We start from the raw sequence: 21,613 nt of genomic DNA on the forward strand, positions 1-21,613 counted from the left end.
CAAGCCGGCTCGCCATCGATGATCCGGGCAGGAGGTGGTGCCGGACCGGGTGTACATAGGGGCGAGGTGTGATGGGGCTTGATCTTCGACACGTGGAACACTGGATGGATCCGCAGTGAGGCCGGAAGCTGAAGCCTCACTGCGGCGGGATTGATGACCTTGAGGATCTTGAAAGGACCTATGTATCTATCTTGCATTTTCGGGGAGGCCACTTGTAGTGGGATGTCCTTGGTGGACAACCACACTTCCTGCCCGGGACGATACGTAGGGGCCGGGGTTCGCCGACGGTCTGCATGGGCCTTTGTCCTCATCCGGGCCTTCAGCAAAGCAGAGCGGGTGGCACGCCACACCCGACGGCACTTTCGTAGGTGGGCCTGGACCGAGGGCACACCGACCTCTCCCTCAACCACCGGAAACAACGGGGGCTGATACCCCAAACACACCTCAAAGGGGGAGAGGCCGGTTGGTGACGACACTTGGCTGTTGTGGGCGTACTCGATCCAGGCCAGATGGGTACTCCAGGCCGCCGGGTGCGCGGCTGTCACGCAGCGCAGGGTCTGCTCCATCTCTTGATTGGCCTGCTCTGCTTGCCCGTTGGTTTGGGGGTGGTATCCGGACGAGAGACTGACCGTGGCCCCCAGTTCCCGGCAGAAGCTCCTCCAGACATGCGAGGAGAACTGGGGACCACGATCGGAGACGATGTCTGATGGAATCCCATGCAGCCGGACAACGTGGTGGACCAGGAGGTCTGCTGTCTCCTGGGCTTTTGGGAGCTTCGGGAGGGCCACGAAGTGGGCCGCCTTGGAGAATCGGTCCACTATTGTGAGGATGACGGTGTTTCCCTGGGACGGCGGGATGCCCGTGACAAAATCCAGGCCAATGTGGGACCAGGGGCGATGAGGCACGGGCAGCGGCTGTAGCAGTCCCGGAGCCTTGCGATGGTCGGCCTTGCCCCTGGCGCAGGTGGTACAGGCCTGGATATAATCCCGGACGTCGGCCTCCAGGGACGCCCACCAGAAGCGCTGCCGGACAACTGCCACGGTTCTTCGTACCCCTGGATGACAGGAGAGCTTAGAGCCATGACAGAAGTCCAGGACTGCAGCCCTAGCTTCTGGTGGGACGTAAAGTCTGTTCTTCGGTCCAGTCCCGGGGTCCGGGCTTCATGCCAGGGCCTCCCGGATGGTTCTCTCTACGTCCCAGGTGAGGGTGGCCACGATAGTGGACTCCGGGATGATGGGTTCCGGTGGATCCGACAACTCCGTTTTGACTTCGTCTTCATGTACCCGGGACAAGGCATCCGATCTCTGGTTCTTGGTCCCGGGCCGGTAGGTGATGCGGAAGTCAAAACGGCCGAAGAACAGTGACCAGCGGGCTTGCCTGGGATTCAGCCGCTTGGCGGTCCTGATATACTCCAGGTTCTGGTGGTCAGTGAAAACCGTGAATGGCACAGACGTTCCCTCCAACAGATGTCTCCACTCTTCAAGAGCCTCTTTCACCGCAAGGAGCTCTCGATTGCCGACGTCATAGTTCCGTTCGGCCGGGGTCAACCTGCGGGAAAAATAGGCACACGGATGAAGGACCTTATCGGTCTTCCCGCTCTGGGACAGCACAGCTCCTATCCCTGAGTCCGAGGCGTCCACTTCAACCACTAACTGGCGACTAGGATCGGGCTGCACCAGAACGGGTGCAGACGAGAAGCGTCATTTCAACTCCTTGAACGCGGCATCGCAACGATCCGACCAGGTGAAGGGGACTTTTGGTGAGGTCAGGGCTGTCAGGGGGCTAACTACCTGACTGTAGCCCTTAATGAACCTCCTGTAGAAATTAGCAAAGCCAAGGAACTGTTGCAGCTTCCTACGGCTTGTGGGTTGGGGCCAGTCTCTCACCGCCGCAACCTTGGCCGGATCAGGAGCGACGGAGTTGGGGGAGATGATGAACCCCAGGAAGGACAAAGAGGTGCGGTGAAACTCACACTTCTCGCCCTTAACAAACAGCCGGTTCTCCAATAATTGCTGCAGGACCTGACGTACATGTCGAACATGGGTCTCAGGATCCGGAGAAAAGATGAGCATGTCGTCAAGATATACGAAGACGAATCGGTGCAGGAAGTTGTTGGGTATTTTCTCCTCCAAACATTTTTAAAACCTTTAACAAGACAAACAGAGTCAAGAAACACCAGTGAGACAGAAAGTCAAATTTTACGCGCGGAGTGAAGTCAGGCTGTACACCAAGGCTACACTAAAGTCTGGCCTGCTTTTCCGCTCTTTTTATTAAGAGACGCCCTCATCACATAAACAAAAAACTTGTCCTAAGGGTGGGGGTGATGACGCAAGACAAGTTTCTTCCCGTAACATAAACGCATACGTCAATAAGTGCAGCTGTAAGGAAGAACACTTTCTTTTACACAGGTCAGCACATCTCGTTCGTCTGTTGCAGTTATCAGCTGTTCTGCATCTGCCTGAAGTGTCCTGTCCTTCACACTCCTTCACACTAAGCACCACATCACAACAGTCAAAACGTTCTCTTACTCCCAGTCGTTAGAGGCTGCGAAAACAAAGTTATATTATAATAATAAGTACATCCAGCCCTTCATTCCCAGCTCAGATTGACCCCAGAGTGCTAAAACAAAATTGAATTCTCAGGCTTGGTTAAGACAGGTGCAAAACAGCACAACACCGTTCTCATGAGAAAGAAGACAAATCTAAAACAAGGTTGAATAACACGTACATTCTCAGGGTGAAGTGCAAAACAGCACAACACCGTTCTCATGAGAAAGAAGACAAATGTACAAATGTTTAACAGTGATAACATATATACAAAATCTTTAACAGAAGTCCCGCAAGACATCATTAACCAATGCTTGGAACGTCGCGGGAGCGTTTGTAAGACCGAACGGCATGACCAGGTACTCAAAATGACATAACGGGGTGTTAAATGCCGTCTTCCACTCGTCTCCCTTCCGGATCCGAACCAGGTGATACGCATTCCTAAGATCAAGCTTGGTGAATATCTTAGCTCCATGCAGGGGCGTGAACACCGAATCCAACAAGGGTAAGGGGTATCGGTTACGAACCGTGATTTCGTTCAGCCCCCTGTAATCGATGCATGGACGTAATCCGCCATCCTTTTTCCCCACAAAAAAGAAACCCGCACCCATCGGGGAGGTGGAATTCCGGATCAACCCGGCAGCCAAAGAGTCCCGGATGTAGGTCTCCATTGATTCGCGTTCAGGTCGTGAGAGGTTGTACAGCCTACTGGACGGGAACTCAACACCTGGAACCAAATCAATGGCACAATCATACGGGCAGTGCGGGGGAAGGGTGAGCGCCAGATCCTTGCTGAACACCTCCGCAAGGTCATGGTACTGCACCGGAACCGTCCCTAGATTGGGCGGGGCTCTGACCTCCTCCCTGGCCTGGGAACCGGGAGGAACCGAGGAATCTAAACATACCCGATGGCAGGTCTCACTCCACTGAACCACTACCCCGGACGGCCAATCGATCCGGGGATTGTGTTTCAACATCCAAGGGAACCCTAAAATCACACAGGAGGTGGCCGGAGTCACAAAAAACTCGATCTCCTCCCGGTGATTCCCCGACACCACCAGAGTTACTGGTGGTGTCTTGTGAGTGATTGGAGGGAGTAGGGAGCCGTCTAGCGCCCGTACCTGCACAGACGAGGTAAGCGCCACCAGAGGGAACCCTATCTCCCTGGCCCATTTGCTGTCTAGCAAATTCCCTTCTGAGCCCGTGTCCACCAGTGCTGGGGCCTTCAGGGTTAAATCCTCATACAGGATGGTAACTGGGAGTCGTGTGGCGATGTGGGTGTGTCCCACGTGAATGTCTCGGCCCACCCCTAGCCCAGTTTCTAGGGGCGGGCGTTGGTGTTTAACCGCTCGGGGCAGTCTCTTAATTGATGCTCAATCGAGCCACAAACAAAACACGCCCCGTGGGCCAGCCTCCTTTGTGTAACCGGTGCCCTAAATGTTGCCCTACTTGTGTCCATAGCTTCGTCAGCAGGGGGGGCTGTAACCGCATGGAGCGCAGGGGCCGTGGAGCGTGGGGAGGGCGGAACGCGGTCGGAACCGGAAGGGAGAGGGACGACGCGTGCCCGGCCACGCCCTTCGTCTCGTTCCCGACGGCGCTCTTCTAACCGATTGTCTAATCGTATGACAAGATCGATGAGCCCATCTAAATCCCGCGGTTCGTCCTTAGCCACCAGGTGCTCCTTGAGGACCAACGACAGTCCGTTTACAAAGGCGGCGCGGAGGGCAGTGCTATTCCAGCCGGACCTCGCAGCCGCGATGCGGAAGTCGACTGCATAGGCAGCTGCGCTCCGGCGCCCCTGTCTCATTGACAGCAGCACGGCTGAAGCGGTCTCTCCTCTATTAGGGTGATCGAACACTGTTCTGAACTCCCTCACAAACCCATCATATGTCTGAAGGAGCCGTGAATTTTGCTCCCAGAGCGCTGTAGCCCAAGCGCATGCCTCACCACGAAGCAGATTTATCACATAAGCTACTTTGCTAGCGTCGGTCACGTACATGACGGGACGCTGTGCGAAGACGAGCGAACACTGCATAAGGAAATCCGCGCACGTCTCCACACAGCCTCCGTACGGCTCTGGGGGGCTTATGTATGCTTCAGGGGAAGGTGGGAGGGGTCGTTGAACGACCAGTGGAACGTCACTGTTACGCACAGGGTCGACGGGAGGGAGAGCCGCAGCGGCGCCCGGAGAGCGCGCTTCCACCTGCGCGGCGAGAGCCTCCACCCTGCGGTTCAGGAGGACGTTCTGCTCGGTCATCAAATCCAACCGAGTCGTGAAAGTGGTGAGGATCCGCTGCAACTCACCGATCACCCCTCCTGCGGACGCCTGTGCGCCCTGTTCTTCCATTGGCCGTTCAACAGCCGGTTGACGCCCCTCGGGATCCATGACGCTGGCCGAGATATCCTGTTGTGAAAGTGTAGGAACACGGACCCACAACAGGGGGCGCAAATGAACGGACAATGGAGTAAGTCAAATAACAAAGCTTTACTGTTGTGAAACTCGCACAACAAACACAACAGATTACAATTTCGGGAACAAGCCGAATTCCAATGGTGTCGTGTGGGCAGGCTCGAAGGTAGGAGACGTCTGTCCAAGTCGAACCGGAACCACTCGATTTCCACCGCCACCGAACCCCGGGAATACTGGAGCCGCCAAGTCCCGAACTCCCAGGTGACCACTGCCTCCGCTTGTCGGATCTGATACTGCTGGCGAGGAACAAAAACAGTCAGAGGTGGGTGCGCTGCACCCAGCAACACGGACGGTGGTAACACCACCTCCCCCTCTCGTCAAGTAAACACTGAAGTGCAGGAGTGTGAGTACTTATCCAACACTGTCTCCTGTTGCTCTTCTCTCTCTCTGTATAAAGGCAAAAAGTATTCAAGGTTGATATAGTCGGCTGGATACGTTACCTCCTCGGTAGAAACGATATCTCGGTAATGAGGTGGAGATGCCGTCCTGCTGATATACCCCTCTGATGATTGCTGTCAGCTGTCTCAGGTGATGGGTGACAGCTGTCACCCTGGCTGCTCCTGTGAGGCGGCAGCGCCCTCTGGTGCCTGGAGCCCGCACTCCAGGCAGGGCGCCCTCTGGTGGTGGTGGGCCAGCAGTACCTCCTCTTCAGCGGCCCACACAACAGAAAGTGTGTTAAGAAATTTGTTCTAGTAGTCTATGATGACTTTTTCACCTTTTTTCAGCATCAGTATATGCAAATATTGCCATTTTGTGCTTGTCCCACACCCAGACTTTTGATCTTCAATGATAAAAATGAATGGTAAACGTTTTTTCTAAGGTTTTAAAATATCTCTGAATAAAATATCAGTAAAATAATCAAAACATAATTGGGGTATTCAATGTCATACAACTGTTGTGATTTTTTTAAACAAAATGTAGTTGTCCCACACTATTGCCGTAATATCCACCACAACACTGTAATGTCCCTTTAAACAATTTGTATGAAAGATTGTTTGGGTAGTTTCTATGGAGATAAACAGTGACATCAGAGCACATGTATATAGCGCCAAATCACAACAAACAGTTGCCCCAAGGCGCTTTATATTGTAAGGCAATGGTGTGGTGGAAATTACATTTACAAGGCCAGTAGTGCCCGTAGTTAAAGAATCACCCATATATGTATATATATATATATACACCTCCCTGGAGTCATGCCATGTTCCAGTCTGTTTCAAGTCCTCAATCATAGTTCCAGTCCCCAAGAAACCACGCGTCACTGGACTTAATGACTACAGGCCTGTGGCTCTCACGTCTGTAGTCATGAAGACCTTCGAACGCCTGGTTTTATCCCACCTGAAGTCCATCACCGACCCCTTCCTGGACCCCCTGCAGTTTACCTACAGAGCCAACAGGTCTGTAGATGACGCCATAAACCTGGCCCTGCACTCCATCCTGCAGCACCTGGACTCCCCAGGAACCTACGCTAGGATCCTGTTTGTGGACTTCAGCTCTGCATTCAACACCATCCTTCCAGCTTTGCTCCAGGACAAGCTTTCTCTGCTCCACATGCCCAACTCCACCTGCAGGTGGATCATAGACTTCCTGATGGACCGGAGTCAGCGTGTGAGACTGGGAAAAAATGTCTCGAACACTCAGGCTCTCAGCACAGGATCTCCACAGGGCTGTGTCCTTTCCCCTCTGCTCTTCTCCCTCTACACTAACTGCTGCACCTCCAGCCACGACTCTGTAAAGCTCATCAAGTTTGCGGACGACACCACCCTCATCGGACTCATTTCGGATGGGGATGAGTCTGCCTACAGGAGGGAGGTGGACCGGCTGGTGACCTGGTGCAGCAGCAACAACTTGGAGCTCAACGCCCAGAAAAGTGGAGATGATTGTGGACTTCAGGAAAGCCACAGCCCCCCCGCCCTCCCTCGCCCTCACCAACAGCCCCATCACCACTGTGGTCTGTCACCGCTTCCTCGGCACCACCATCACCCAGGACCTCAAGTGGGAGTCAACCATCAGCTCCCTCTTCAAGAAGGCCCAGCAGAGGATGTACTTCCTGCGGCAACTGAAGAAGGCCAAGCTGCCTGTCCAGCTGATGGTGCAGTTCTACACGGCCATCATCGAGTCCATCTTCTGCTCCTCCATCACGGTGTGGTACGCCGGGGCCACAGCCAGGGACTCACACAGACTGCAGCGCATCGTTGCCTCTGCTGTATCGGCTGTAGCCTTCCATCTCTCCACGACCTGCACGTCTCCAGGACTCTGGGCCGAGCAGGTCGGATCACAGCTGACCTTTCTCACCCTGCACACGGTCTATTCAAACCACTCCCCTCGGGCAGGAGGCTACGGTCCATCCGGACAAGAACCTCCTGCCGTAAGAACAGTTTCTTCCCCTCTGCCGTTAGACTCATGAACTCCTCATAACTCAGTCACCTTAAGCTTAACTCTGTCACTTTATCATTTTATCACGGGTCACTTTAGACAATGTACTTTGGTTTTTAATTGCACTCCTCCCACTGCACTGTTTTTTCTGTTTCTCTGTTTTTCTGTTGCACACAGCCTTTCGTATTTCTTTTTTTTTTATCTTATATTTTATCTTATTTTGACACATATGTTATATTTTATCTTAGCATTTTATCTCTTCTTAATGTTGCACCATTGTACCGAAGCAAATTCCTAGTCTGTGAATCCTGTTCACTGGCAATGGCAATAAACCTCTTCTGATTCTGATATATATATATATATATATATATATATATATATATATATATATATATATATATATATATATATATATATATATATCCTTGAGATCAGAAAAAAGTGATGAGGGATTTTTTTTTTTTTTTTTTGAAACAGAGAACTAACAATACAGTTTTGTTTTGTTTTTTAATTTGGGAACTTCCCCTTGTAATATGAGTTAACATAAGTCTATGGCACTCAGTTCATGTCATTCTCGAGGATTCACAGCCCTGGTTCTTTTTTTCCTGAAGCTTGTGGCCACCAGCAAGACAAGATTTATTTATTTTTAATTGAACACAATAAAACAATATAGAAAAAAAACATACATCTTCTTGTGGAGACTATACATTTTCAAACAATAAAAATGTCAAAATAAAGAGAAATATAAAGTAAGAATTACAAAACAAAAAAAGAAAAAATGCATGGATGGACTACCTAGAAAGCAACATCTTGGATATAATTCAGATAAGCAAGAAACGAGATATAGTCCCACAGATCTTTCTAGGTATTTTGTTGGAGCAGCAAGACGAACTGCACATACAAGCGACAAGTCGCTCATCTCATCGGGACAGCGTTCGTTTTCGGCCACAGCATACTCTCCACCGAGCGCTGACACCCCATTTTCTGAATGGTTTGTGCCGACACGGCACACTTAACCCGTGCGTTACTCTCACCCGCCCATTAGGTGGCGCCAATATTCTCGAGGTTGAGACTTTATATTACTGTTAGAAGAAGAAGAAAAGGACACAAAGGTCGGTAGGCGTCAATGTCATTTTTGTTTTTTTTACTTCATTTATCTTATATTACGAGGATATCTGAAATCTTTTTAGTTAGGTGTATGGTGTTTTGCCTGTAGTTTTCAAGTCAAACATCGAGGTTTCTGCACACGATACCTACTTTAGCTGAACATGCTAACATCAGGAAATTGTATGTAGCTCTCATAAAACTGTCAGTCTACGTAGCACTGTAAACTACAACGCTACGTATATCAAATATAGTTTTAGAATATTAACTGCATATTAGAATTTTATCCTTATCTAAATGCAAAGACGAGATTAAACAGGGTAGCTACTTGACAGAAATTAGATGAGGTCGGCCATTCGCTCTATTGAGGTTTCAAATCCCACAAAATCTGAGTTCGGCTCTGCGAGGTGTCAGTAACGTCGAGAAATGCATTGAGACGGTCTGATCAGGCTGCAATTTAACCGCTGCACACGGACAACAGCATTAACATTGCAATGTAAAATTCTTTTTATATTGTGATTAAAACTGTGAATATATTATCTGGGTTTATAGACGTTGTTATTGTTTATGTAAACCTGCGAGAAGCTCAGGTTGTTTCTCCGTTATTTTTAATGGGAATCGCTGTGAGCTGCGACCGCTTCCTGTTCATGCCATTCTGGGTGAAAGTGAAGTTTTGCTCTTTAACGTCCTGCTTATCGTCCTTTACAACACTGTTTGTCCAGTTTGTTCCAGAGTAATATATATATATATATATATATATATATATATATATATGTATATATATATATATATAAAATGTTTGAAATTCGGTTTGCATTTATTAAAATCCACGCAGGTTAAACGTAGCAAACACTGATTATTTGGAATATTTGTTTTAGCAAGTTTTCAGGATCTCATGTATGCAGTCTCTTATTGACGTGATGAAAAGCATAAAAAATACATTTTTGGTCATAAAATGTTCATTTGCAATTGTCATGTGGTTTCTCTGTTATTTTGACTGCAGTGACTCTCTGGCATGCGAGGGATATGTCAGTAGGGCAAATAAGATAATCAGCAGCGGCTGTTTCTAAATTTTCTTTTTGGTGAGACTGCCTGATTTTAAATTGTAATGCTTTTCCTTCAGATATACAGCATATTTTTAAACTTTAAAAATACTGATTTGTCAATCGTCTTTCAGGGTCCCATCATCCCCTGTGCACTTGGAGTGGTTCCAGTTAGATTTGCTTGTTCTAAATAACGAAAATGGTGAAAAGAAACACAAACCAGCTTGAATTGTGATCACCAAAGCATTTAGACAAGTTAATGTGTATGTATAGGTTTATTTATTTATTTCCAAATCCAAGGAGAACTCACACTCAGGTTATGTGCCATCGATATGGTGCATAGTTAACTCGCCATTCCATCAACTCGCCCGCTCCCAAGTCCTCTTCTTTTTTTTTCTTTTTTTTTTTTAATCTTGTCAAATATACTTCTATGCTGTATTTTTCCGTACAGTCAAGCATGAAGCTAGATGATGACCGTGAAGTCGCACACTCACTTTGATTACTCGCCAAAAATGACACATCATGAAATTATCATTGCGTGAAGATAATTTTATTAATTCATTGACTGTCCTGGGTTATGGATACCATGTTTCTGCTCATTTTGTAGCAGTAATTTGCAAAAAGTACAAGTGGGTATTGGACAAGATGACAAAAAAGATGACTTGGGAGTGGGAGAGTTGTTAGAATGGCGAGTTGACCCAGAACCATAGATATTCCTGTTCCAGAAAGTCCTTAATTTTCCATTGACTGAGAGGAAACGGTCGATCTTCATGCAATGCTGTGATAGCATCCAACCAGGAGGATCGTGGGACTGTCATCTATAGGCTGGGGGTGTGGGGTAAACTGATTAAAATATTATGCACACTATATATACATAGACATCTCATGAGATTGAATGTATCCATACTGTTCGGCTCAAAAAACAAAACTCAACATTTAGTGGAGCAGATAACGGTATCAACTGTTCATTTCTGGAAACAAACACCAACATTGGCACACATACTCCTTAGACATTAGTCTTTTGAAAAAACTGAGTATCCACTTGAATTTTCAATAAGCAGGCAGGTAGGGGTCAATTGAACAGTTGCACAGGGGTCAAAATTTAAAAATGTTCTAGTCATATTGAAAGCTATACCACATTATGTGTCTGATCACAAAAAATTGAGAGGTGTAGTTTGGACTATCTATGATTGAATGTTATTGGGTAAAACATTAAGGATGATGACAAAGGTCAATTTCAGTTTGTACAGGGGTCAGAAGTTAAAGTTGGTCCAGTTTTGGTAAAAAGTGGTGCAAATTATTGGTTGAACTAATAGGATTAATAAATGGAATAGTTTTGACAGTGTTGAGTGATTGGTCTGCAAGGTAAAGGTCCAACGATGTCTGTGTCCATTGGATTCTGTGACATGTGACATATGTTACCCTGTAACGTGTTAAATGACCATGATACCTGGTGCAAACTATTCTTTTTTAAAACCCTGTTAACCAATAATTTGCATCACATTTTACATTTCATATATGGAGCAACTTTAACTTTTGACCCCTTTCCAAACTAAAGCTGACCTTTGTTACCATTCTGGCTATTTTTACCTTATCACTCTAACATTCAGTTATAGATAGTCCAAACTATACCTTTTTGTAATATTTCTGTTCAGACAAATAATGTGGTATAGCTTTCAATATGATTGGAACATTATTAAATTATATATATATATATATATATATATATATATATAATAAAATATTCTTATACCTGACCGCCTATTGAAAATTCAAGTGGATACTGAGTTTTTTTTTTTGTTTGTTTTTTGTTTTTGTTTTTTTTTTTTACAAAAGAGTAATGTTTAAAGAGCATTTGTGCCAACTTTGGTGCTTGTGTCACCATTTGAAGGATTCCTCTGTTAAATATTCTGTTAACTGCTGCACAGATTTGTGACTTTATTAATCTAATCTGCAATGTTCAAACTCTTCAGAGCAAAACCTATGTTAAAGAGCATATCACATAATGAGTCCAGAGTATGTGACTACACTGAATTTCATGGTATTACTGTACAATGACAATAACTTTCTATTCTATATTTCACTGCAGTCAACACTAGTAAGTCCGTTCGGCTGCTCCCTTGTTTGCACTTGGGGTCGCCACAGCAAATCCAAGGTGGATCTGCATGTTGAATTGACACAGGTTTTACGCCAGATGCCCTTCCTGATGCCACTCCACATTACATGGAGAAATGCTGCAGGGGTGGGATTTGAACCCAGAACCTTCTGCACTGAAACCAAGCGCATTAACCTCTTGGCCACCACCAAGTTTTTAACTTGTGTGGGCCCTGATATACTGTGTATCTGGAAAGTATTCACAGCTACTTCACTTTTTCCACATTTTATATTCCAGCCTTATTCCAGAATGGATGAAATTGATGTTTTTCCCAAAATTCTACTTACAATACCCTATAATGACGATGGGAAAAGGGTTTTGGGGGTTTTTGTTGTTGTTGTTTTGGTTTGGGGTTTTTTGTTTTGTTTTGGGTTTTTTTTTGTTTGTTTTTGTTTTTTTGTTTTTTGTTTTTTTAAGATTTTTGCAAATTCATTAAAAAAAAAAGGAAATCACAAGTACAAGTGTTCACAGCCTATGCCCCAATCCTCAAAACTGAGCTCAGGTGCATTCCTCTTCCACCGATCATCCTTGAGATGTTTCTACAGTTTAATTGGAGTCCACCTGGGGTAAATTCAGTTTACTGGGCATGATTTAGAAATGCACACATCTATCATATAAGGTCCCACAGTTGACAGTGCATGTCAGAGCACAAACCAGGCATGAAGTCAAAGGAATTGTCTGTAGATCTCTGAGTCAGGATTGTCTCATGGTATAAATCTGGGGAAAGGTACAGAAACATTTGTACTGCTTTGAAGGTCCCAATGAGCACAGTGGCCTCCATCAACCGTAAATGGAAGAAGTTAGGATCCACCAGGACTCGTCCTAGAGCTGGCTGCCTGTCTAAACTGAGCGATTGGCAGGAGAAGGGTCTTAGTCACAGAGGTGACCAAGAGCCCAATGGTCACTTGGAGCTCCAGCCTTCCTCTGTGGAGAGAGGAGTACCTTCCAGAAGGACAACCATCTCTGCAGCAATCCACCAATCAGGCCTGTATGGTAGAGTGGGCATGCGGAAGCCACTCCTTCGTAAAAGGCACATGGCAGCCTGCTTGGAGTTTGCCAAAGGGCACCTGGAGTACTCTCAGACCATGAGGAACAAACTTCTCTGGTCTGATCAGACAAAGTTTCAATTCTTTGGTATGAATGTCAGGCATCATGTTTGGAGGAAACTAGGCACCATCCCTACAGTGAAGCATGGTGGTGGCGGCATCATGCTGTGGGGATGTTTATCAGTGGCAAGAACTGGGAGACTAGTCTGGATTGAGGGAAAGATGACTGCAGCAATGTACAGAGACACCTTGGATGAAAACCTGCTCCAGAGCGCTCTTGGCCTCAGACTGGGGAGACGATTCACCTTTCAGCATGACAATGACCCAAAGCACACAGCCAAGATATCAAAGGAGTGGCTTCAGGACAACTTTGTGAATGTCTTTAAGTGGCCCCGCCCAGAGCTCAGACCTGAATCTGATTGAACATCTCTGGAGAGATCTGAAAATGGCTGTGCAGCAACGCTCCCCATCCAACCTGATGGAGCTTGAGAGGGGCTGCAAAGAGGAATGGACAAAACTGTCCATACATGGGTGCACCAAGATTGTGGCATCATATTCAAGACGTGAGGCTGCCAAAGGTGCATCAACAAATTACTGAGCAAAGGGCGTGAATACTTACGTACACGTGATTTCTTATTTTTTTGTTTTTAATCAATTTGCAAAAAAAAAAAAACTTTTCATGTTATCATTATTGGGTGTTGTGTGTACAATTTTGAGGGGGAAATAATTTATTTTTTTCCCTTTTGAAATGAGGCTGTAACATAACAAAAAGTGAAAATCTAAAAATGGTGATTATAAAATGTATGTAGTTATTATTTTAAATAACATTGTGGCAATAAAGTAGGAATTAATATTGACTTGACACAGTTTAACAAAATCGAATGTGTAATTGGAAAGGTTTAGTTTTCACGCTTTTAGCCAAGGTGTGTCATCTTATGGTGAACTCAAGGGGTAATTTTTCTGAATTTGTGCTTTTAAGAAAAAGCTTTTTCTTTTTTGTCTCCCTGCTCATAATATCTAACTTACTTACCTTCTTTCTTTCTTTTTTTTTTCTTTTTTCAGATCAATTATGGGGATGCAATTTGGATGGTTGGCCAGGGTCAATCATATTGTTACATACACCATCTCACCCTTTGAGCTGAGGGCCTTCCCCAATGTGTTTTCCAAGGGAGTCCCTAATATGTGGCGTAGGTTCAGATCATCTTTCTTCAGAGTTGCACCACGTGAGTTTTTATATTTGTATAAATTACAGTTCTAAAAAAATATGTTTTGTTCTGGACTAGATTCGGCCTGCATGATCTGAGGAAAATCTGTGATGTGTTGTCACTGTTCATTTTGTGATGATCTGACCTGCAATAAATGAACAAGCATTTAAGAGTCTATTCCACAGAGCACCATTTCTTCCTGTTTCATCGCGAAAAGCAAATCGGGGTACGTTTTGAAGAATCCTAGTAACTTTTTTGACAGTCTTGAACAATCTTAGTAGTTATGGCCATCATTGGCACCCGTTTTGAAATCAGGGTGAAATTTTTGAGATTTTCAAAAATTTCATCCTGAGTCGTCAAATTGTTTGTTCATGCGTGGGACCTCCCAGGTGTTTGTACTTTTAACAGCTTCAATCATGTTGAAACATCTTTTAACGGGAGTACACTTCATAGGGAGTACAGCTTGAAACTTCTTTGGTTGTGCTCCATCAGGGTAAACGTTTGAAGCAGCTTTTGTTACTCTTAATAATAGAAGAATGTTCAAAGTAAAGCTTACTTTTCAGGTCTAAACCAGTCATATGCTAATTGTTGATTGAATGTAGGTTCAGGGTGCTTTGTGGGTCTTTTTATGCCCCGCCTCACGGCGCATATAGCATCCGGGTTGTCCATCCTTCCGTCTGTCTGTCCGTCCATCCGAAATTTGTTCGCCACAATGTAGCTCGGCACCTGTTGCTCGCAGAAACTTCATATTTGGTGGGTACATGCCTTGGAGGAGTACTTCGCATGGTTTCGAAGGCCGGTGACCTTGGCCTACTTTTCAAGGTCACCAGTGGTAACACCTGTCAAATCCTTCGCCTGAAATAATTTGTTTGCCGCAATGTACCTCGGCATCTATTGCTCGCAAAAACTTCATATTTGGTGGCTACATGCCTTGCAGGAGTACTTCGCATGGGTTTGAAGGCCGGTGACCTTGACCTACTTTTCAAGGTCACCAGTGGTCACAACTGTCCAATCCTTCGCTGCAATGTAGCTCAGCACCTATTGCTCGCAGAAACTACATATATAGTGGGTACATGCCTTGGAGGAGTACTTCACATGGGTTTGAAAGCTGGTGACCTTGACCTCCTTTTCAAGGTCACCAGTGGTCACAACTGTCAAATCCTTTGCCTTAAATTTGTTCACCGCAATGTACCTCGGCACCTATTGCTCGCAAAAATCTCATATTTGGTGGATACATGCCTTGGAGGAGTACTTCGCATGGGTTTGAAAGCCGGTGACCTTGACCTGCTTTTAAAATATTACCAATAGTTGCATTTGTTCAAAGGCTACCAACCTTTTATGGTCATTGTTGGCCACATCCTCTAAATGAATATAATGGCAATCTCCATTTTTTCCACTGTGTATCCCACTTTACATCAAACACATAAGGGTTCAACCAAATACCTACCCCACACGTGTATATATTACTTTACATGGAAAATAGTACTGCGCGCGGGGCATTTCGTGACGAATGTCTCTAGGTTTTTTTTTTTTTTTCTTCTTTTTTTCTTATACCAAAACAAACGTGTCCTGTCCTGCTGCCTCCCTGTGTGGTATGGTGGCAGCACGGTGGCGGAGAAGAAAGCGCTGCAGCGGGTGGTGAAGTCTGCACAGAGGACCATCGGATGCAGCTTACCACCCATTGGGGACATCTACATCTCCAGATGTAGAGACAAAGCCACCTGCATCCTCCAAGACTCCACCCACCCAGCGCACAGTCTGTTCACACCCTTTCCCTCTGGAAGGAGGCTGTGCAGCATCCGGGCAAAAACGTCCAGACTGAAAAACAGCTTGTACCCGGATGCTATCAGATTGTTGAACAGTTAACATCCACCACCAAACTGTGAACATTGTACTAATATGCACATTGTCACCTTCTTAATACTCTAACGCTGCTCCTGCTGCCGACCTTGTGCCTTGTATATATATTCTATGGCCACAGGGGTGCGCATATTGTACATTGCAAAGATTTATATTGCAAAAGTTTATACAATAGGTTAGGTTAAAAAAGAAATTGTCCCAGTTAACTACACCAAGACCAGAAGAAACTGCATTTCGTTCTGCCTGTAGGGTCGAGTGACAATAAAAGTGAGTCTGAGTCTTCATACAAATTGTGTTGCAATCTGCTACATTTTGGTTGCTATCTCCGGTGGCAGTTGGATCCTTATTATTGCAATTTGCTACATTTTAGTTGCTATCGCCGGTGGCAGTTGGATCCTTATTGTTCCTGCCAGCTTCAGTCCCTGATTTAAAAAAAAAAAAAAAAAGTCCTTCGACACAACAGTAATCACTATCCATCTTCCAAAAATCAATGAAATATTTGGTACAGTAGCCTTTGTTTGCAATTACAGAGGTCAAACGTTTCCTGTAGTTTTTCACCAGGTTTGCACACACTGCAGCAGGGATTTTGGTCACAGGGGTGCGCATATTGTACATTGCAAAGATTTATATTGCAAAAGTTTATACAATAGGTTAGGTTAAAAAAGAAATTGTCGCAGTTAACTACACCAAGACCAGAAGAAACTGCATTTCGTTCTGCACGTAGGGTCGAGTGACAATAAAAGTGAGTCTGAGTCTTCATACAAATTGTGTTGCAATCTGCTACATTTTGGTTGCTATCTCGGGTGGCAGTTGGATCCTTATTGTTGCAATTAGCTACATTTTGGTTGCTATCTCCGGTGGCAGTTGGATCCTTATTGTTCCTGCCAGCTTCAGTCCCTGATTTAAAAAAAAAACAAAAACAAAAAAAAAACATAACAGTAATCACTATCCATCTTCCAAAAATATACAACACAATTTTTGACACCTCCATTTTGAGTGACATACCATCGTTTCTCTAAAATAAAAAATTTTGAACTCTTACTTGCTTCCCAGTCTTCTCACTGTAAAAATATTGAACATGAGCACTTTTGGGTCACATCTTACCTGTCGTCATGCAAGGGTAAATCAAATTATTTTTTGTTATTCATCATGTTTAAGGATATGATTCCTTCTTTATGTTCTCTAATGCCATATACCAACACAGTGCAGAGTAGCTACCTAAACTCTGTAAGTGAGATAGAGTATCTCGTCAATAGTTTTACATCCTCATTGAAGACAACTTTGGATGCTGTAGCTCCTCTAAAAAAGAGAGCTTTAAATCAGAAGTGCCTGACTCCGTGGTATAACTCACAAACTCGTAGCTTAAAGCAGATAACCCGTAAGTTGGAGAGGAAATGGCGTCTCACTAATTTAGAAGATCTTCACTTAGCCTGGAAAAAGAGTCTTGCTCTATAAAAAAAAGCCCTCCGTAAAGCTAGGACTTCTTTCTACTCATCACTAATTGAAGAAAATAAGAACCCCAGGTTTCTTTTCAGCACTGTAGCCAGGCTGACAAAGAGTCAGAGCTCTATTGAGCTGAGTATTCCATTAACTTTAACTAGTAATGACTTCATGACTTTCTTTGCTAACAAAATTTTAACTATTAGAGAAAAAATTACTCATAACCATCCCAAAGACGTATCGTTATCTTTGGCTGCTTTCAGTGATGCCGGTATTTGGTTAGACTCTTTCTCTCCGATTGTTCTGTCTGAGTTATTTTCATTAGTTACTTCATCCAAACCTCAACATGTTTATTAGACCCCATTCCTACCAGGCTGCTCAAGGAAGCCCTACCATTATTTAATGCTTCGATCTTAAATATGATCAATCTATCTTTGTTAGTTGGCTATGTACCACAGGCTTTTAAGGTGGCAGTAATTAAACCATTACTTAAAAAGCCATCACTTGACCCAGCTATCTTAGCTAATTATAGGCCAATCTCCAACCTTCCTTTTCTCTCAAAAATTCTTGAAAGGGTAGTTGTAAAACAGCTAACTGATCATCTGCAGAGGAATGGTCTATTTGAAGAGTTTCAGTCAGGTTTTAGAATTCATCATAGTACAGAAACAGCATTAGTGAAGGTTACAAATGATCTTCTTATGGCCTCGGACAGTGGACTCATGTCTGTGCTTGTTCTGTTAGACCTCAGTGCTGCTTTTGATACTGTTGACCATAAAATTTTATTACAGAGATTAGAGCATGCCATAGGTATTAAAGGCACTGCGCTGCGGTGGTTTGAATCATATTTGTCTAATAGATTACAATTTGTTCATGTAAATGGGGAATCTTCTTCACAGACTAAAGTTAATTATGGAGTTCCACAAGGTTCTGTGTTAGGACCAATTTTATTCACTTTATACATGCTTCCCTTAGGCAGTATTATTAGACAGTATTGTTTAAATTTTCATTGTTACGCAGATGATACCCAGCTTTATCTATCCATGAAGCCAGAGGACACACACCAATTAGCTAAACTGCAGGATTGTCTTACAGACATAAAGACATGGATGACCTCTAATTTCCTGCTTTTAAACTCAGATAAAACTGAAGTTATTGTACTTGGCCCCACAAATCTTAGAAACATGGTGTCTAACCAGATCCTTACTCTGGATGGCATTACCCTGACCTCTAGTAATACTGTGAGAAATCTTGGAGTCATTTTTGATCAGGATATGTAATTCAAAGCGCATATTAAACAAATATGTAGGACTGCTTTTTTGCATTTACGCAATATCTCTAAAATCAGAAAGGTCTTGTCTCAGAGTGATGCTGAAAAACTAATTCATGCATTTATTTCCTCTAGGCTGGACTATTGTAATTCATTATTATCAGGTTGTCCTAAAGGTTCCCTAAAAAGCCTTCAGTTAATTCAAAATGCTGCAGCTAGAGTACTGACGGGGACTAGAAGGAGAGAGCATATCTCACCCATATTGGCCTCTCTTCATTGGCTTCCTGTTAATTCTAGAATAGAATTTAAAATTCTTCTTCTTACTTATAAGGTTTTGAATAATCAGGTCCCATCTTATCTTGGGGACCTCGTAGTACCATATCACCCCAATAGAGCGCTTCGCTCTCAGACTGCAGGCTTACTTGTAGTTCCTAGGGTTTGTAAGAGTAGAATGGGAGGCAGAGCCTTCAGCTTTCAGGCTCCTCTCCTGTGGAACCAGCTCCCAATTCAGATCAGGGAGACAGACACCCTCTCTACTTTTAAGATTAGGCTTAAAACTTTCCTTTTTGCTAAAGCTTATAGTTAGGGCTGGATCAGGTGACCCTGAACCATCCCTTAGTTATGCTGCTATAGACGTAGACTGCTGGGGGGTTCCCATGATGCACTGTTTCTTTCTCTTTTTGCTCTGTATGCACCACTCTGCATTTAATCATTAGTGATCGATCTCTGCTCCCCTCCACAGTATGTCTTTTTCCTGGTTCTCTCCCTCAGCCCCAACCAGTCCCAGCAGAAGACTGCCCCTCCCTGAGCCTGGTTTTGCTGGAGGTTTCTTCCTGTTAAAAGGGAGTTTTTCCTTCCCACTGTAGCCAAGTGCTTGCTCACAGGGGGTCGTTTTGACCGTTGGGGTTTTACATAATTATTGTATGGCCTTGCCTTACAATATAAAGCGCCTTGGGGCAACTGTTTGTTGTGATTTGGCGCTATATAAAAAAATTGATTGATTGATTGATTGATTGATTGATGTTTTAGGGAGCAGTTTAGAGTTTCATCAGATGTCTAAAATTCAGTTAATTGTGCATGCACTAAACCAGATGTATTCTGAGTAGTAGTGGTCTCCAGTAACCACCAGGACCCTGTAATTATTTGACATGCTCACTATTAGATTCCTGTATAATTACTATGAAGTCAGTGTTGCCCATAACTCCACCTCGCTTTCTATTATGGTTATTTTTCATGTAGAAAAAAATGGCATGCTTTCGGTTTTGAAATTTAAATTAAATTGCCTAATCTGACTGTGTGGTGTGGGTTACAATGAATGTATCTTATTTGAGGAAAGACAAATTAGTACAAAGGTTAAAATATTGTTTCAGTGTGCAGGATCTTAAATAATCATGTGGTAATTTTGTTTGTGCTCTTCTTTTTGCAGCATTGATTGGTGCGTACGTGATAATGGACTGGGCCAATGCTTCCTATATTAAATACAATAGGAAGAATCCTGCTGACTATGAGAACGAAGAATAACTCTACTGCCATCTGCTATTAATTTCATCCTTGTCTTTCACAAATAAAACTGAAAATATGCTTACATTAAATCTGTCTTAGTTGAATTAATTCACCTACCCAAGTTTAAAAAGTTTGTGTTTTGTTCTGTCGAGTTTGGTCTGTTGAGTTTTAAATCAGAATTGTTTGTGCATCACCTCTATAATCACGTTTTCACCCATGTTGGTTTATTGCCTTGTTAGCAGGATTAGTCAAACTAATGGATTGATTGTCAACTTTACAAAAAGACTTTGTGTTTCCTGGAATGAAAACATTTCAGTTTTGGCAAGTATCTGCAAAAACTCATGGAATCGGGAAGTTGAAAATTGGTGATGATGAGAGGGTGTGCTACTCAAACTGATTTGTCACAAAACAAGGTGTAAAGATTAGGTTTTAGCAGATACATATTGATTTTCTCTATACAACCCCTGGCAAAAATTATGGAATCACCGGCCTCGGAGGATGTTCATTCAGTTGTTTAATTTTGTAGGAAAAAAGCAGATCACAGACATGACACAAAACTAAAGTCATTTCAAATGGCAACTTTCTGGCTTTAAGAAACACTATAAGAAATCAGGACAAAAAATTGTGGCAGTCAGTAACGGCTACTTTTTTAGACCAAGCAGAGGGAAAAAAATCTGGAATCACTCAATTCTGAGGAAAAAATTATGGAATCATGAAAAACAAAAGAATGCTCCAACACATCACCAGTATTTTGTTGCACCACCTCTGGCTTTTATAACAGCTTGCAGTCTCTGAGGCATGTACTTAATGAGTGACAAACAGTACTCTTCATCAATCTGGCTCCAACTTTCTCTGATTGCTGTTGCCAGATCAGCTTCGCAGGTTGGAGCCTTGTCATGGACCATTTTCTTCAACTTCCACCAAAGATTTTCAACTGGATTAAGATCCGGACTATTTGCAGGCCATGACATTGACCCTATGTGTCTTTTTGCAAGGAATGTTTTCACAGTTTTTGCTCTATGGCAAGATGCATTATCATCTTGAAAAATGATTTCATCATCCCCAAACATCCTTTCAACTGATGGGATAAGAAAAGTGTCCAACATATCAACGTAAACTTGTGCATTTATTGATGATGTAGTGACAGCCATCTCCCCAGTGCCTTTACCTGACATGCAGCCCCATATCATCAATGACTGTGGAAATTTACATGTTCTCTTCAGGCAGTCATCTTTATAAATCTCATTGGAACGGCACCAAACAAAAGTTCCAGCATCATCACCTTGCCCAATGCAGATTCGAGATTCATCACTGAATATGACTTTCATCCAGTCATCCACAGTCCACGATTGCTTTTCCTTAGCCCATTGTAACCTTGTTTTTTTCTGTTTAGGTGTTAATGATGGCTTTCATTTAGCTTTTCTGTATGTAAATCCCATTTCCATTAGGCGGTTTCTTACAGTTCGTTCACAGACGTTGACTCCAGTTTCCTCCCATTTGTTCCTCATTTGTTGTGCATTTTCGATTTTTGAGACATATTGCTTTAAGTTTTCTGTCTTGACGCTTTGATGTCTTCCTTGGTCTACCAGTATGTTTGCCTT

The 21,613-nt window shown here is 44.0% G+C and overlaps 1 protein-coding gene across 3 annotated transcripts; it reads left to right on the forward strand.

Moving 5' to 3' along the window:
• The first annotated feature begins 1,415 nt into the window (after positions 1–1,415).
• LOC117520756 (cytochrome b-c1 complex subunit 8) lies at positions 1,416–20,097 on the forward strand. 3 transcript variants are annotated; one of them, XM_034182080.1, is made up of 4 exons: positions 1,416–1,421; positions 8,482–8,501; positions 13,800–13,960; positions 19,936–20,097. In XM_034182080.1, the coding sequence occupies exons 3-4, from the start codon at positions 13,807–13,809 to the stop codon at positions 20,028–20,030; spliced, it is 249 nt and encodes an 82-aa protein (XP_034037971.1). In that variant the 5' UTR covers positions 1,416–1,421; positions 8,482–8,501; positions 13,800–13,806; the 3' UTR covers positions 20,031–20,097. The 3 variants fall into 3 exon arrangements, with proteins under 3 accessions (XP_034037971.1, XP_034037970.1, XP_034037972.1); XM_034182079.1 differs by lacking the exon at positions 1,416–1,421 and adding an exon at positions 9,671–9,736 and having other exon boundaries at positions 8,482–8,505; positions 13,797–13,960; XM_034182081.1 differs by lacking the exon at positions 1,416–1,421 and having other exon boundaries at positions 8,482–8,505.
• Positions 20,098–21,613: the final 1,516 nt, after the last annotated feature.

This window comes from Thalassophryne amazonica, chromosome 11, assembly GCF_902500255.1.
Source record: "Thalassophryne amazonica chromosome 11, fThaAma1.1, whole genome shotgun sequence".
Lineage (NCBI taxonomy): Eukaryota > Metazoa > Chordata > Actinopteri > Batrachoidiformes > Batrachoididae > Thalassophryne > Thalassophryne amazonica.